The sequence below is a fragment of the Clavelina lepadiformis genome, chromosome 6, assembly GCF_947623445.1.
Source record: "Clavelina lepadiformis chromosome 6, kaClaLepa1.1, whole genome shotgun sequence".
NCBI lineage: Eukaryota > Metazoa > Chordata > Ascidiacea > Aplousobranchia > Clavelinidae > Clavelina > Clavelina lepadiformis.
In genome coordinates this window covers 2,500,377-2,518,914 of record NC_135245.1, presented here as the reverse complement: position 1 = coordinate 2,518,914, position 18,538 = coordinate 2,500,377, and the positions used below count along the sequence as shown (strand labels likewise).

At 33.7% G+C, this 18,538-nt stretch overlaps 3 protein-coding genes across 3 annotated transcripts; all 3 read left to right on the top strand.

The window, feature by feature from the left end:
- The first annotated feature begins 15 nt into the window (after positions 1-15).
- Positions 16-2,749, top strand: LOC143463071 (kelch-like protein 12). The gene has a single exon (XM_076961434.1). It carries the CDS (start codon positions 16-18, stop codon positions 1,657-1,659), a length of 1,644 nt encoding a protein of 547 aa, XP_076817549.1. The 3' UTR covers positions 1,660-2,749.
- A 142-nt stretch (positions 2,750-2,891) lies between these two features.
- Positions 2,892-9,105, top strand: LOC143463067 (kelch-like protein 12). Its single transcript, XM_076961429.1, has 2 exons — positions 2,892-3,699; positions 4,242-9,105. The coding sequence occupies exon 2, from the start codon at positions 5,690-5,692 to the stop codon at positions 7,355-7,357; it is 1,668 nt and encodes a 555-aa protein (XP_076817544.1). The 5' UTR covers positions 2,892-3,699; positions 4,242-5,689; the 3' UTR covers positions 7,358-9,105.
- Positions 9,106-9,866: 761 nt separating this feature from the next.
- On the top strand, positions 9,867-14,813 carry LOC143463068 (kelch-like protein 12). Its single transcript, XM_076961430.1, has 2 exons — positions 9,867-11,233; positions 11,309-14,813. The coding sequence occupies exons 1-2, from the start codon at positions 11,098-11,100 to the stop codon at positions 12,760-12,762; spliced, it is 1,590 nt and encodes a 529-aa protein (XP_076817545.1). The 5' UTR covers positions 9,867-11,097; the 3' UTR covers positions 12,763-14,813.
- Positions 14,814-18,538: the final 3,725 nt, after the last annotated feature.

Genomic DNA, 18,538 nt, shown 5'->3' with positions numbered 1-18,538 from the left:
GCCATTATTGTGAAAATGAGTTTTGAGTCAACCATTCAACAGCAATCCATGGATTTTAGCAGTAATCATGCATTGGAAATACTGAATAAAATGAATGTTGAAAGAAAATCCACTCAAGCTTTCTGTGATGTCACAATCAAAACTGATGATGGAGACTTTTCTGCACATAAATGCGTTTTAAGTGCTTTCTCTGAATTTTATTCGAAAATGTTTTCATCAGAAATGAAAAAAAAACTTGAAAATGAAGTTTCCATTAAGGGAGTGAGTAGTGATATAATGGATTTAATAATGGAATTTATATACACTTGTAAGATAACATTGACAACTGACAATGTTTTTGATGTATTGGCAGGATCTGAACAGCTGCAAATTCCTTATGTCAAAGAATATTGTTCAAAATTTCTTCTTGATAACATGAATGAAACATTATGTTTAAATGCTTTCACATTTGCAAGAATGTATCACTTAACAGAGGTGGTAAAAAGATCGGAAGAGTGTATATTTGACAACCTGTTAGTACTACTGAAGAAAGACAACTTCAAGTCCCTTGGTTTAAATGACCTCCTGGCTCTTTTTCAAGTAAACGAAAGACCTGATTGCGATGAGGATTTGTACGATGCCCTAACTTTGTGGATTAAACATGACTTAGAAAATCGCAAAAACAATTTTTGTGAGTTGTTTAAAAATTTGTGTTTGGAAAATTTGTCGTTTTGTTTTCTTAATGAACTAGTGGTTACTGAGGAGTTGGTAATGAAATGTCATCGATGCTCAAAGGCACTGATATCATCACTTATATCACCACCAAAAGACACAATTGAAGATTTGTCTAGGTTTGTACTGATGGGAGGTGAAGTCACCAATGACGTAATTATATGGGACATGCAGACTCAACAAAGTTCTATAGTACGAAAGTTAAATTGTAAACGTTGCGCATCTGCCGCTATTACTTTGGATGGTAACCAATTGTGTTTGATGGGAGGAAAAGCAAACGGCAAAATAACTGATTTAGTTGAAGGTTATTATTTAGAACCAGAATCATTTGAATGTGTGCTACATCCATGTATGTTAGAAAGACGGAGTTACTTTGCCGCATGTGTTTTGAATGATATCATTTATGTTTCTGGAAGCTCCAGTGCAGAAGGTTCATCTTCTTGTGAGCTGTTTGACAGAAAAAGTAACAAGTGGAGCAAGATAGGAAAATTGAATAAGGGCCGGGGTTATCATGGAATGGTGGCTTTAAACGAAAAGTTGTACGTTGCTGGTGGTTTTGGAGGACAAAATCTGTCTTCTGCCGAATGTTTTGATCCTTCCACTAACGTTTGGAAGCAGATTCCATCAATGAATGAGCGAAGGCAAGGTCTATGTTTAGTTGTTTTTCTTGGAAAAATGATTGCCTTAGGTGGTTACAATGGGAATTATCTTTCTTCTACAGAAATTTATAACCCCAAAACAGGCTCATGGCTCTATGGTGCTCCATTAAATGTTGCTCGCTACGGAGCTTGTGCCGGCGTTGTAAATGGTAAAATTTATGTGATTGGTGGTAAAAATAATCAGGGTCTTTTAACATCCGTAGAAATGTATGACCCTGTGTTGGGTGCATGGGAATTATTTGGAAATATCGAACCTGCTAGAGTGTTTTCATCATTGATATGTATTTAACATTTTACTCCATCAGTCAATCTTACTGTAATCAAGAAGACTTGCTGTTCTCTTTTGCTTGTGGCTTTGCCAGCATATACATTTCATTATATGGTTGCAATGAATAAAAATACATGAATTTTGAGCCTCATGTAATCAGTTGACTGTTTTGTTGTGATGCGATGTCTGATTGGTGGATATTTGTGGCTTCCTGTTAATAATTTTTTGTTTTTATGCCTTTACATGAGTTTCATTCAGAATTGCTTGTTTTTACACATATTGATTTTATAGCATATATTCGCCGATAGAGAAGTGTTTGTTAGACCTGGTTCTTTCAGAAATGTGGCTAAACGTCCCAAATTGGGCGTTCACAGATCTGTCCCCAAAAAAATGAGCACCAATGATTATAAAAACCAACAAAATAGTTATCATTTTTCAAGTCTTTTTATTTACCGATCTTTCATCTAACTACACGCTAAACGTAACCTTACTGTATGTGCTTTAACCTTCTTATCTGAACGTATTTTGGTAGGCTATTGATTTTAAGCCAATAACATGTTTTCACATTGACTGTCTGAACTTTTATGTGGCACTTTTCACGCAGGTAAATTCAAAGTTTTTATGTCATTTACTAATGGAGGGACTTAGTCTTCAGTCAAATGTAAAAAAATTTCAAATATTCTGTAGAGTTAGAAGCAATAACGTTCTTGGATTTGATATGCATTCTGCACTTTTTACTGAAAAAAACGCAGGTCACGTGAGTGGTCTTGAGACGACTCTTCGCACTTGAATTCCGAATTGAATTTCGCATGACTAAAGTTTTTTCTTTGGTACTTTTAAGATGTAAACCTTTGTTTTATTTGTTAAATATGTTTCATAAAGCAGTGCATCCATTGCCATTTTATCCATTGCCAGTGCAAAAACCTAATAAATTGTTCTCATTAAATAAGGAAATAGAATGGCACGTTGGACAAGGAAATTTCTCAAATTTTTTTCACATCTAGTGTATGTGACTGTAATTACATATCATGTTTTTTCCAAAAATATCAACATTACATTATTTCCATAAGTATTATGTTGTGATATAATGGCACATGCTTTTTTGTAGGAATATTTAGTCAATCTAGACAATTGATATTTACCATATACTGAAAGACGAAGTTTTAAGGTGAGTTCTGAATGAACAATAATGGAATTCAAAACAATCATACATTGAAAGTATTAAATAAAACAAATGCTGAAAGAAAATCTACCCAACCTTTCTGTGATATCACAATCAGTGTTGATGATAGAAAATTACAAGCTCACAGATCTGTTTTGAGCACTTTCTCCGAATTTTATTTAAAACTGTTTTCATCATGATAGAAAAATTTGTAAATGAAGTTTCCATTAAGGGAGTGAGCAGTGATATGATGTCTTTGCTAATGGACTTTATATACACTTGTAAACTGAGGTTGAATATTGAAAATGGTTTTGGTCTCTTGGCAGCATCTGAACAGTTGCAAATTCCTTACAAGAGTGAATATTGAAGAGAAATTCTTACTTTCCAATGTAATTAACATAAATTGCTTGCAAATATATACAGTTTTAAAGAAGAATGTATCACTTGCTTTAAGTGACAAAGGAAGCTGAAGGTTGCATTTTTGATAACTTTTCCATAGTTGTAGAGTAGCAATAATTTAAATTGTTTGATGTAAATGATTTTTGGCGATTTTGCTAGTAAAAGAAAGAAATGTTTCTGAAGAGGATTTATTTTCTGCTGTGATTTAGTGAATAAATTGACAAAACAAAGATGCCCGTGAGTTCTACTTTTGTAAGTTAAAAATTTTCTGATTATGAAGTTCTTATAACTGAATCATTGGTTGTGGAATGCCAAGATTGTTTAAAAGTTTTGATGAGTACTCTGATGCAGATTGTTGCTCAATTGTTATGATGAAATATTCCCATGTTTTCTTGTCATGAGTAGCGAAGAGAACAATAAAAATTCCATTCCTAAATGTGATGTGGTACAGAAACAATGGCTTGACCTGCCAGAATCATGCAGGCAACTTGTGCTAGCAGGTTTGGGTGCAACATCAGTTTATGTAAATTATGCTTTGCATTTAATTGGGGGTCAGTTTATCCTTCAGGGTGTAAATTCTGCGTAAACTTTGGCGCTTCTAAAAGATTGTCCATTGTGGTAAAAAAGAGAAACCAATGTTGAAGCATAGACAATATTTTGCATCTGCTGTTTTGAACAATTCAATTTATGTGTCTGAAGGTTTGGTGTTTAATAATAATGTTTCATAACGTTTTTATTTAATAATAATGTTTAATACTAGTAATAGAACACTTAATTGTAATTTACATGTGGTATTATCAATTCACTGTTCTATTGTTGTTCACTCTCCGTAGCAATCCACAAAAGTATTTTTAATATCGGCGTACCCAAATTTGTCTGCTGGCTGTTTTTATTACTGAAGCACATTATTTTTAATGTTGTCTGAACCGTGTTAACCAAATTTGTTGCAAAACAAAAAAAGGAAATAGTTTGGCACTCTGAAGGGTAACTTTATTTATACTTTCCTTCAGGAGCTTTCGTAAACATAAGCTTGCTTTTTCAGGTGTACTGCAAAATGGCTGATTCTTCAGATAGGCAACTTGTGCAAAATCTTTTTGACCTTTCAGAAAAAATAGTATTGTTCAAGTCTGTATTATGTGAGAAATGATACTGTTGCATTGTTAAACAAACATCTGGAGGTACATTACTAACTTCCAAACTCACTGCTATTTTGGTTTAATGTAATTAAATCTGATATACAATGCATGATACCATTTTACATGTGTTACCTTGGTATCTTTTGTTACCAAAAAGGTTTATGTTTGATTTTATTTATTAAAACTATACCATCTTGTTTTGTATACTTTAATGTTTAGGTTAGTATATATTTTAATGTTTCTAGAACTTTTTGTGAAAACATAATTATGTTTTTTTCCCAACAGGCAAATGTTTTTCGCATTGTGAATGCATTTATTGTTTTATATTTTGGAGTATTGTGAGGACATAACTTGTACTAGTTTACTGTAATTTTTGCTTAATAATCATGATTTTTGTTTAAAATCCTTTAAAACTTGATTTTAATGGAGTGCCGCTTATAACCCAGGAGACATAATCAAATTTGAATATACAAGTAAAACGGTTTGCGAAACATGAAAACTGAGTTGTATTTATGTTGTAGTCTGTATTATTGTGGATAATGTGTATTTTATTTCATAAGTTTAATTTAAACTTGATACCAATCCTAGCAAACTGTTAATTTTAAAATATATTTTAATTGTGAAAAAACAATAATCGTATGGGAGCAAATAATCATGGTGTAGTTATGTCTTACGTTAACAAAATTTATTATCCTTGTCATTTTTAGGATTTTTCATTTTTATTTTTGTAGTAATCTTTTATGCATTTGCCACATAGAGGTAGATTCTAGTGTGATGATAATTCAATATGATTCCAATAGTTTTACTTCCCTGCATTATTAGTGAGATTAAATATTATTAGTAAACTGATATTTTACTATAAGTTTACTGACTGTATACTTGTTGCAACATTTTTTATTTTTACAAAATGAGTTCTGAATCCACATTGATACAGTAATCCGTGGAATTTAGCAGCAATCACTCAGTGGAAATTTTGAGAAATAGGAATGTTGATAGAAAGTCTTCCCAAGCTTTCTGTGATGTTATCATCACGAGTGATGATGTAAATTTCTTGCCCACAAATGTGTTTTTAGTGCTATCTCTCTGATTTTTATCCAAAGATGTTTTTAACACAAATGAAAGAAAAACTTGAAAAGGAAGCTGTGCTATCAAAGGAATAAACAGTTGTGTATTTAAATATAATTCTATGCAAATTTTTCTGCAGTCGAAAAGCTTTTTGATTATTTTTATTTTGTGTATAATTTCCATACCCTGATAATAATATGAAGCATTCAGCATCTTTGTGTATGTTCAATCAAGTCAAATGATGTGCTCGAGACAACCAATAACCTGGCTTTAAAATCCAACTGGTAGCATGGGAAATACCACAAAAAGACATAACAAATTGTCTGGTAAAGAAAATATCGCAAGCTGCAATCGTGATTGGAACAATAAAGAGATTACGCAAAACCATGGAGCTTTTGATGTTGTGATAAAATGTGAAGCTCATAAATTTCATGCTCATAAACAGCTCTTATCCAGACATTCAGATTATTTCAAAGCAATGTTTTCTTCCAACATGCGTGAACAACATCAACTTGTAATTAATCTTGAAATCACAGAAGCTCAGATGGAAATAATAATGGATTTCATATACAATTCTAAACTTGCTGTAACATCTGACAACATCAGTGATGTCATATCTGTGTCTGAGTATTTCCAAATTCCACACATCAGAAACAATTGCATTTCATATTTTAAGGAAAATGTGAACCTAAACAACTCTCTACACTTGTTTCATTTGTACAATTTTTACAACTTAATCCATGAAGTCATGAATACTTCAAATTATATTTGTGAACATTTTGAGCCAGTGATTAAACAAGAAGACTCCAAGTCTCTTTCCAAAGATGATATTGAATCATTGTTGGCATTACCGAACAAAGTTGTTTTTTCAGAAAAGAATCTTTACGATTTGATAATAAACTGGGTAAAACACAAAACTGAAGAGCGACAACAACATTTCAGTCAGCTTTTGAGTCATCTCAACTTAAACAAATTGCCCACAACAGTTTTAAAAGAAATGCTTCTGAATGAACATCTTGTTCAGAACAATACTTACATAAAGGAAGTGGTGGAAGGTTTGATTAAAAGTCGAATGAATAAAGATGGATCTGACTATTCTGATATTCTGGTCATAACTTCTAATCGCATGACAAAATATGATACTCTATGCAAAAAGTGGCTTCATATACCACCAGCCTATAGATTATTGATATCGAGTCGGTCATCTGCCACTGCTATTAAACTTGAAAATAAATTATATGTAATGGGTGGTTATAAACAACACCGCAAAATACAAACAAAAAATGTTTTAACTTCTGTGGAATCATTGGATCTAAACGACCAGTTGTCAACATGGAAAGAGGTAGCTGACATGAAAAAACGTAGATGTGCCCATGCCTCAGCTGTTTTAAATGGACGTGTTTATGTTTCTGGTGGTTTGGCTGTTTACAAACAGCAGACAACGTATGAAGTGTTTGATCCAAAACAAAACAGATGGTGTCTTTTGCAGCAGATGAAGGAAGGCAGAATGCATCATGCTATGATTTCATATAATGGCTTGCTTTATTCTGTTGGTGGAGTTAATCAGCACACTGAATGCCTTCAAACTGTCGAGTGCTGTGATCCCATTTCCGGCAAAATTCTGTTGATTTCTCCAATGAAGGAAAGAAGGTCTTTATTGGCCTTGGTTGTTTTGAATGATGAAATGTATGCCATTGGAGGAACTAATAATACTGAAGGATATTTATCAACTGTAGAAAAATACAACTTTTCGAGTAATTTATGGTCTTACATCACATCATTGCCAAAATTCCAGTATGGTGGAAAGGCATGTGTGGTTAATGGAAGGATGTATGTGTTTGGAGGTCGGAATGCTGATAATACTTTTACGAATATAGTATATGACCCTATAGAAGGACAATGGGAAGAAATAGAATGTTTAAATAACAATTTTATTGTTGGAGCTGTGCCTGTTTAGTTTTTCAGAATGTTTGCTAAGCGGTATATGGTAGTCACTTCTATAGTTTTTGTGAAGAATATGTCAATGTTTGTTTGCTTCTTGTACAGTCCAATTATACTTCTGCGCAACAGTGATATTACACCGATGATTGGCAGAAATGCTTTATTTGCGCAAAATACTTCACTTTATTACCAACCATAGATGACTGAGTACTTTTTATCATGTTTCTGTCGTTCAACTATACTGTTTAGTTGTCCCAGTGTTCCAAATTAGGACACATACATTCCAGGATACAATAAATATTAAAATATAAAAACATGTTATTGGAATTTGAACAAAGACAAGCTCGAATTCTGGGGCTCGGACATTAAGAAATGGTGCAGAGACTTTCCAATGCGAGTTTAAAGATCCTGATATCATGTTATGCTATTGTTTCATTACTTTGCGTTATTTTACATTGTTCTTATTTGATACATATCGAAGTTTGAAAATTATTTGTGTTTGTACTCAAATGTTGTCCCTGCGTACAGCTCTGGTAATCAATAACAAGCCATATTCAATGAAAGATGTTTTTCTAAACAAATACTGCAACTAGGATTCGATTTTCACTGAATTCATTATCTCATCGTTATCTTAAATTGTTTTTTATCAATTTTTGGAATTCTGTTATGAAGTTAAATTCTTCATCAAACCTTGATGCTTGAACCCAGAAATGTATATTGTTGCTGGCCTGCATTAATAATTTAGAGGAATCATTGACATTGTTCGCTGAAATTTAATATTGCATTCGAACAGAACACTTGAACTTGTTAACACATACTGGTTAACAAATACTACTTAGCAATACAATTTTAAACTTGCTTACTGGTCACAGCAAAACCTTTATGGAAGTGATGTCGTGCCAAATATTGACCCTCCTCTGTGATGTAATAATTTTTTTCATTCAATAAGCTCTATATACAAGTAGCCTACAGAACTTACAGGCAGAAGTAGGCCTATCCGGTATTTTGTTTGCCTGTAAGCTATATATGCATTCGCAAAAGGTATGGTACCATACTGTTCGGCTACTGAATAGGGGCAGGTTTCCTGCAGAGTCAAATCATATATCAGAGGATGAATTTATTATGTCACAGAGGGGTCACTTTCTGGCACTACAACGGTTTTGATGAGGCAAGAGGGACTTTTCTCCAGTAGCAAAATTATTGACTATAAACTGACATCTTCATTCGTTTTCCATGATTGGCTTTTACGTTTTTATTGATGCATACTTGTTTACGACTACTTTATACTTCACTTATCAACCCAGTAAAAAATAAGCGGTTTAGACGTGTTGTCACAATCCTTTTATACGTTGTTGAAAAATGGAATGCTATAAAATGCGAGCAATTTTACATGAAAATACATTGTATTTCGAGGCATTTAAAGATTCTTGCGCAATTTTATCCATCATTGACCTCATGTTTCATAAAGCAGACGTCTGAAAATAGGAATTCTAAGTTCTATTCGATTTGTATACTATAGCCGAATATCCCTTTATTATCACACCACACTGGGTAAATAAATCGGAAAAAGGAGCTAATTTAAGCTACCTTAAGGAGCCGTCAAACACCAAAAAATGCCATAAAATCTTTGTTTGTTTTATTATACAGTGAATTAACTAAAAGACTGATTACTCGAAAAATCCTCCATGGGGCTCTTTGAAATTTTGCATGTCAATTTAGTATGCTTTGAACTACCATTCCATAAAATGCCATCAAAAAACCATTTTTCAAACTTTTTTTTATAGAGGCGCAAAATAAAAAGTACAAGTTTTAGCCTAATTCTGCACGCGACCTGGGACATTGAAGCGCGCCAACTGCTAGGGTAATTCCCAGGTTTGAAAACAACACCAACCATGCTGCATTCTGATTGGTCTAAATAGGTTTTTTAAAGCTATACGTTGGACGTCAAACAAACTCATAGAGATCTTAGTTTTAGGTCTTTGACGGCTCCTTGACGTTTAACATTCACACAATGGACCGATATACAGCATTGAAGCAGTTTTCATTCATCAGCTGCTTGAACACACCACCTGCTCGTCTGCTTAATTTTCAACTTATGTTTTATGGATTTCACTAATTGTATAGGTTTAGTGGCCGTGGTAGTTGTTACCAGCAAATATTAACGTTATTTCTCTTGAGCACGTTTTGAGCCTTTTCGGCTTTTTCCTGTTTGTTGGCGCGTGTTAGTAATAATTGGCTTGATTTTTCGTCCCCACCGCGCTTTTGACGAAAAATAAAATGATTGATGGCACTAATCGCGTATTCAAATTCGTTAAATGACAAATTGTAATTTGGGTTTACTTTAGTCACACGAATGACATATTGCTTCTTTTGTGTGTTTGGGAGAGTTCACAATTCTCTTTGAGGCATCAACTTAAAAATTTAAGCAGCAATTTAAAAAAAAATCTTCAATTAGATCCGTGTTATTGAATCAATCATTTTATTTTTCGTCAAAAGCGCGATGGGGATGAAAAAATCAAGCCAGTAGTTACTGGCATGTGCTAGTGAACGAGAAATAAAAACAAAGCCAATAAGGCTTAAAGCATACTCGAATAGCTGGTAAGAACTAGCACAAACAACAAACTCATAATTAGTTAAACCCAAAAATAAACTGGCTAAACCATAGAAATTAAAAACCACAGGACAGCCATTGGTTTTTACATTTAAACTCCATTCTCGTTACGCTTGACCGAAAATGGCAACACAGTTTTTCCCCCATGTTGGGAAGTCAGTTGGTGTTGGCATGTGTTTTGTCTGTGTCGCGAACGATTCGAGTTATTAGCCTAGCATTACTTGTTTTAGAAAGTGATTTTACCGCAAATGGTGAAGTTGTGTAAAGTTGTTACTGATAACCTTCTACAAAGAGTCTAAAGAGCCAACTAACAGCTAATACAAGTCAAGTTACCGGTAGCAACTAGGCCTATATGTACACTGCAAAAAAAAGGCCTTATTGTTAGGTTGAAAAAGAAGTGGCTATTTTGTCCTCGTTTTTCGGCTGCATGTTATCCACAATCGAGGCTAGTTATAAGCCGTTAACAGATTGCTAATTGTAAGCGCCTTTCGTTTGCCTAACAGATAGTTTAAAAACTGGCTGACCCGTAGTTCTGCTAATGCTATCCTTAAGCCAAAAATACCCTAATAGCAATCCATAATTTTCTTTTCTTAGCGCTTAGGTAAATACACTTGTTAATAATAAGCCAGTTTTATTTTACAGCACGTTTTCACAATGAGAATATGCAATGGCCAGAAACAACTTTTAAACAAACATCAATCAAAAAGATTTTGATACACTTTCTGAGTTGGCCGTTTTCCAATGCCAAAAACGTGAAACTCAAGCAAACGATACAAAGATGAAGCTTGTGTTGGATACTCATAATCAAATACAAAGTACACAGAAAGCAACATCAAAATACATTCAAAGCATGAAACTTTACCGATCGGAATGTACGATTGATTAATTATTGATCATTAAACAACAGTTACCAGGAAATTATGGAACACCCATACACATTATAAATGGTTGTTGACGAGCTTTATCTTTTATGTATCTTCTATGCAATTTTTTAAGGATCAGCAAAATCTTGTCTAGTGAGCAACAACATCTTTAACTTCATAAGATATTTTTTTATTTTCAGCAAAATATCGGAACCTATAAAAAATTCTGCAAAACTTTAATTTTTTTTATAACTGGTATATTTTGTTATTTCTGTACGTAATATGAGTTCTGACTCTGATTCAGCATTGTCACCAAAACGTACCAAATTCAACAGCAATCATGCATTGGAAATATTGATTAAAATGAATGCTCAAAGAAAATTCTCAAAAGCTTGTTGCCATGTAACCATCAAGACAGGTAATTCAGAATTCCCTGCTCACAAATGTGTTCTAAGTGCATTTTCTGACTTCTATGCAAAACTGTTTTCATCAGAAATGAAAGAGAAATTTGAAAAGGAGGTTTCCATCAATGGATTAAGCAGTGACATAATGGGCGCAATAATTGAATTCATGTACACTTGCGAAATAAATTTAACAAAGGAAAATGTTTTTGAATTATTGGCCGCCTCTGAACAACTTCAAATTCCTTCCATCAAAGAATGCTGTAACAAATTTCTAGTTACTTGTGTTAGCAAAGGAAATTGCTTGCAGACTTACAGCTTTGCAAAGAAAAACTGCTTACATGATGTTGTAAGAAAAGCCGAAAAGTGTATTTTGTGTAACTTGTTTGCTGTCGTAATACAGCCAGAATTTATGTCTGTGAATGCAGAAGATTTGTTAGCTATTCTGCAAGTAAAGCAAAGAAACATTTCTGAGGAGACTTTGTTTCATGCAGTAGTTTCATGGGTAAATTATGACAGAAGTTTGCGTAAAAGTTATTTTTGTGACTTGTTCAAGAATATTTTATTAAGTTATCTTTGCAGTGATTTTTTGCGTGATGTTGTGCAAAATGAATCTTTGGTGATGGAATGTCACGGGTGTTTCAGTTTATTGCCAAAGACCTTAATTCGACATGCTCCAGAAAGTAGTGCCAGTGATGAATTTTCTCATATTCTTGTGATAGCTTATGAAGGTAGAAATACATTGGAAAACTTTAAGATGGTTGAAAATCAGTGGATATTAATGCCAACATCAAATTGTGATGCTATGTCTGTACGTAAAGGTGCAACGTCAGTTTGTGTGGACAAGAAAGTATATTTTATTGGGGGTGGGTCTGATGAAGCAGTAAATTCTGTAGAAAGTTTATCGCTTATAGCAGAGAATCCAGTTTGGCATCCTGAAAAGACATTGTTGAGAAAAAGGCATTATAGTGCATCTGCCGTTTTAAATGATATCATTTATGTAACTGGAGGTTGTGATGGAGACGTCATAGGTACTTGTGAACAATTTGATATAAGAAGGGACGAATGGAGTTGGTTTCAAGAAATGAGTGGAAAAAGAGGAGGTCATGGGATGGTTGCCTTGAATGGGAAACTTTATGTTGCTGGTGGTCTAGAAAAAGAAGTGTTATCAACTGTTGAATGTTACGATATATCAACTAAGCAATGGACATATCTTGCATCTATGAATCAGAAGAGAGTTATGCTATGCTTAATTGTTTTACATGGTAAAATGTTTGCAATAGGTGGCTTTGGTGGAACTAATTGTCTTTCTTCCATGGAAATATATGACCCTGAGGCAGAGTCATGGGTTTATGGTGCTCCATTAATTTGTCCTCGTTCAGGAGCTGCTGCTTGTGTTGTAAATGGAAAAATATATGTGATTGGTGGAAAAAATGAGCAAGAACATCTTTTATTAGCGGAAGTATATGATCCTGCATTGGGTGCTTGGAAAATACACTGTGGACTGAATGGTCCAAGTGTTCGATCGTTTGAACTTGATGTGTAATATCTAAAGTAGTCAACCTATTGATGTCATCGCAATGTCTCTTAACCATGCCTTGCCTTTAACTAATGATCCTTTGTAGAAACACTTCTATCACTCAATTAAAGTTGAAAATATTTGATAGAGTTTCATTTGTCATGGTGTAAAATTTATTTTTGGAAAGATAGTAATTTAGTATCCTGTACTCAACTGAAAAGCATATATATACTGTTTGTAATGTTTTAGGTTGTGGACCTTGTGTCCTAAAAGGGAAATAATCTACATGTGTATGTGTGTCATGTCGATAAAAATGAACAGATCTTGTGTTTTTGGATGAAGTATATTATTTTGAAACAGGAATGTAGAAGATGTCATTTTATTTTTAATGTAAGTATTCCAAGTCCGAAATTATGGCGCAAAGAACTTTGATTTTCAATTTAGGCATTTCTTTTTTGGTTGGTTTTGTTTTATTTACTGGATTATCTTCATCATTGTGAAAGTTACTTTTACTGTATTTATGCAAATTATAGTGTTTACTCCATTACTCGTCACCTGTTTACTCTTTATGCACCTTTATTTAAGCAACATACTGGTAGATTGTTCAATTTCATTTAAAAAGTTCAAACTTACATGCCTTATTACCAGTCTATGTTTTGTTTTGCATTCCTTGCCATTTGTATTTTCCGTGCGTGCAATATAATTGTCACTTTCCATATAGCATGTGAGACAAGGTCCTTCTACATTCCTTCAATCACTTAAAGCTGACATGTTCTAACTTTTCACAAACTTGAATAGAAATTGAAATTTGTGGGGCATAAACCATGCTCATCAATTTTTTCAGTGTGGAGCAATTTGTAATTGCACATTAGTACTTTAGGATGTTAATTGATTTAATTCCCAACTATATTTTTAAAAATGGAAACCAAATTGAAGTTGAGAGTTTATTTTTCACATTTATTGCTGCCAAGTAGTTTCTAATTAATTATTGTACAATATTTAAAATGTTTAGCTGTTGGATGTTTGTGCAAACCCCCTATTTATTAAAAATTGACTGCTTACAAAATTTAATAAGATCTTTTTTTCTCATTTAGGTAAGTTGATACATACTACTCAACTTGGTTAGCCTTTGCATTAAGTTTACTACTTGTTTGCACTGGTATTGAGCAAGATGGTTTCTGAACTAACCTAACCCAACGTACCAGAAGCAGCCTGTAGAATTTAAAAGCAATCATGCATTGGAAACGTAGAAAAGGAATAAAATAATTAATCAAATATAAAGCACTACTGGTAAACACAGAACTTTACTGTCATTACTGTCAGTCATTTCATTAACTCATGAAACGTTAATGATTATAATTGCTGGTGGCAACCATAGAGTAGAAAATAAAACCTACAATGAATTTTGCAATATGAAAATTAAAATCGTTTTGTCTTATTTGTTACTTTCCATGTGTAGAGAGAGATAAGGTCCTTTTACATTTCACTGTAGCTTCAATCACTTAAAAGCCAAAGTCTTTTTCTAACTTTTCTCAAACTTGAACTCAACCTAGATTTTTCATGTTATGAACAATGCTTGTCGATTTCTATCAGTTTAGTGCAACTATAAGTTGCAACATCATTTCTTTAAAATGTTCTTTGATTTAATCCTTAACTGTATTTTTTCAACTGGAAATCAAGTTGAAATTGACAATTTATTTTTCACATTTTTTGGTGCAAAATTATTTTAGATTAAAATTATTATACAGTATTGGAAATGCTTACCTGTTGGATGTTTGTGAAAATTTATTAATTTGACATATAAAACATTACTGTTCGATAATCGTTTTTTTTTAATATAATGAAATGTATGGTTTCAAAGAACGGTTTTATTGTTGGAGCTGTGCTTGTTTATTTTATCAGCTTTTCTGTTGACTGTTGCGTAATATAAGGTTGTGACTCCTATATTTTTCTGTGCAGAATGTGTCAATATTTGTTGCTTTTTGCATGTTAAACTTCCACTTTTGTTCAAAAGTAATTTTGCAATTAATATGATTCGTACAAATGTCATATTCAAATAAAACACACTTAGTACTTTTTTATCAATTATTTGATTAAATTATGTACACTTGTGTCTTATTGTGTAGTTCGTTCAGTCGTCCCGGTAAAGTGTTTCAAATTCGAGCAACACATTACAAAACTGATAATGCAAACCCTTTGTTTATTGGAAATGACATGAAAACAAGTATGGGTAACTGGGGCTCCAGTAATGGGGAAATTGTGCCAATACATTACTCACTATTGGTCAGAGGATAAAGATTCTGATAACATGTCATACATACCATTGTTCCTTTAATTTCTTTTGTTTTACTGTTAAATAAGGAGAGTACTTGTAACTGTTTTAATATACATTGAAGGTCACAAAGTACTAATCGTGTTTGCTGTCCTAACTTGTTCTTGCATAGTGCTTCTGTGCTTGATAATAAGGTGTAGCGCCACCCCATCTACAAGATAGCGGTAGGCTACCTGGTTTATTTGCCAAAAAAGTCATTTTTGTTTTTCTTTAGTCATAGTTCGCTTGTCGACTTTAAGACAATGAAGCCCACAGACCCTTTTTTGAGACATCTCAACGCGTCAAGTTATGCATGTGCTTGGGAACATGCTAATTGCCAATAAAACAATATTAAGTTAACTGCAGCGGTGGATTGGGAACAACTTAATAACGTATTTTGTATAACGCAATGGCTTTTGTTGCGCTATAGTGCCATATAAAATCAAAGAAGATATATTCCTAAACAAATGCTGTAATGGTGGTTCGCATTTCACTCTACCATTATTCTAACTTTAAACGGTAATCTAATTTTACAAACTCTTGTAATAACAAATCCATTTCTTAATTTATGAAGAATTTATAAGAAATTTATCACTATCCAGAATCCCTTCCAGCATTGGATGATTAAAGAAAACTACCCTTTAAGCAATAGCCTACTGCTAAAATTCATTTTTATTGACGATTGTTTTTTGCCTTGAAGTCTATGAAAAAAGTTAATTTTTTTTCACAAAACACGTTTTTAAAGAGTGTTATTTCCTCGTAAATGTCCATATGTCCACGTGTAGACTCATTTAACTTTAAAAGAAACCATGGTATATTTTTCCGACAGTAACGTTTATTGCTGTCAAATTGTTGATCAGTGAGGTAGCAACACAAGATCAGCATTGTAGATTCAAGTTCCACCTTGATTTGTTTACGCCAAAACGGGAGCGAATAGGGTTAGTTCGGATATCAATAACATTTACCAACCGGATACTGTATTTCTGTTTTAGGTAACCGGATAATAAACGGTAAGCACAAAGCAACCGTTTCATCCTAATTTCTAACAAAACATAATGTGTCGATTGTAAAAACGTTCAAATGTTACGTAGTTTTGTTGTGAAAAAACCAAAAAGGTCTATGGATTATGGCAATTGGCGCTCCTACAGACGTGCTTTCTAAGGATCTGACACGCAAAATGCGTCTGAACAGTGAACACCATGCTAACTTTGTCAAATTGTTTGCCTCTCGCAGTTTTTTTTCTCATCAGAAGCAGAAGTAACGAGGAACCAATCACAGCCTCTTCCGCACAATCTTTGTTTCGTCGTGTGTGACGTGCAAATCGGTTCGTTGCCAGCCAAGGTATGCACCAACCGCTACCCCAGCATTAAATATTACATAGAAACACACAATCATGCAATTTCAAGTATAAATTTACTTAATGAAAGGTTAGTTGTTTTTTTATATTTGTAAAACAAGTAAATTTGGTCAAAATAAACCTAATTTTCTACTGAAAGGAGTACTGTTATGAGTTAATTGGTATGACATTAATGCTAATTGTTTGACAATGCCATATTGTAAATGTAAGCAACAAGAGGAGAGATTTATTGGTACATTGCACATTACTTTCATTCAAAACTATCTGATTTCTTAATATGAAAAAAATAAATGAAATCTGTGAAACCATAGCCATAACGGTGATTCCCCATTTCTATTATTCAATATTCACGTGGAGAAACTCCAGTTAAGAGAAGCGGATTGTAACAGGAGCCTCGTCTCCCGACGATTGGACAATTTTACAGTTTCATAATTAGACTGGACCAGAGCTTAACACTCAAGTGAAATACTGTGTCTAGATACCCATAGTCTAGATGCCTGACTGAAAAGTATGATAGTTTTTAACAAGAAATCATTGGTGCATTAACTATAGTTGACGTAATGACGCTCTGATTCTTTCTAATTGATTATAAAATGGCATTCAAGCAACCAAATTTTGCGCGGTTTGTTTATTAATAATCGGCATGAATTTTTAAAAGTTCGGTGTGCGTTCTGTGCAACATTTTCCACTAGGCCTACACCAGTATGGCCTACAACTGTACAAGCGCTCACAATGTTTACAACTTTCCCAGTATTAGCCAAGTTTCTAATTGTATTAGGTGTTACAAAACATTGTTTCAGTCAGTCAGTGTTACTGGTTTTCTAACATTGAAGTTACAGAGCTGTGTGAAGATTGGTAACGCTGGGTACTTGAAATATTGGTACCTTGCTAGCCTATGTCTGGGTAATATGGCTAAAGTTAGTAGGCTATATAATCTAGCCTACAGATCTATAAACCAGAGGTATACACAAGCCTTTTGGGCAGAGAACCACAAAGCCAAGTTATTGAGCCGAACAAACCAGTACCATAAAGTACAATAAGATGATAAATCACTGCATTGTCCACAACGGAAAGTGTGGCAGCTGCACGCACGAGATGCAACAACGTACACGCCAAACTTTTTATTTTTACGCCGATTTATAATACACAAACAAAGAAAAAACTGGTTATTTGAATGCCAATTTATAATGGCAGCATCTACTTCACCAGCAGACGGTTACCGAATTTGGAAAACGCTACTTCAGTAAACAGTTAGCCGGTTACACAATTGGTATTTTCTTATTTTGGTAAATAGCGGCCGGTGACGTAGACAATTATTTTACCGGCGCCTTGTATTGAAGTAGGAAAGTAAGAATACGTTAAACGGCATTTACGCTAGTTAGTAAATTGAAATGCATGTTATTTTCAACTGAGAACCACATAATAATTTTTCCAAAGTGTAAATAAACCTGAAACCCCACTGATTCAAACTCTCACTTCTCTTAACTAAATTACTAAGCTAGCCTGCAAAATGAAATAAACAACATATTTCAGCTAAAAATCATATTTTTCCAAAGTCTAAACTAATTTGAAACTTATCTCCTCCGACCCAAACTCTCACCTCGCATGAATAGACCTAAACTAAATTAAAAATAAATTTAAACAAAAAAAATAAAACAACAGCAAGAATCGAACCTGGACCTCTAGCCTAGCATACAAGCCCCAACGTTAACCATTTTGCCACCGCAATGCCTTCTTCTCACGGTATAAAACGAGATTGATAAACCCATTAGCGAAAATCTGCCGGTTACCGCATTGTGATTCTGCAACTTTGTCGAATGGACTCCGGTGAAATTGTCACTTCGATTTATAATTGAGGCTTCCCTGCGCATCAGAAGCTGCGTCTTTGCGCTCACGATTTCTCGTTAAAAACTGCTGTACCTTCCAGTCTGATGTATTGTGAGGTCATAATGGATATTTTTGTTTTGTTTGCCATTTTTTTGGCGTGAAAAGTTTGACAAATATAAGTCTATAATGATCACTGATCTGAATCAGGAAATTAGCAAAATTCAATTTTCTCCCACCAGTTATTTGATAGTTAGTATTTTTGAAAACTGCATTTACATTGCAACTTCAAGCGACACCAGTTTTCAGCA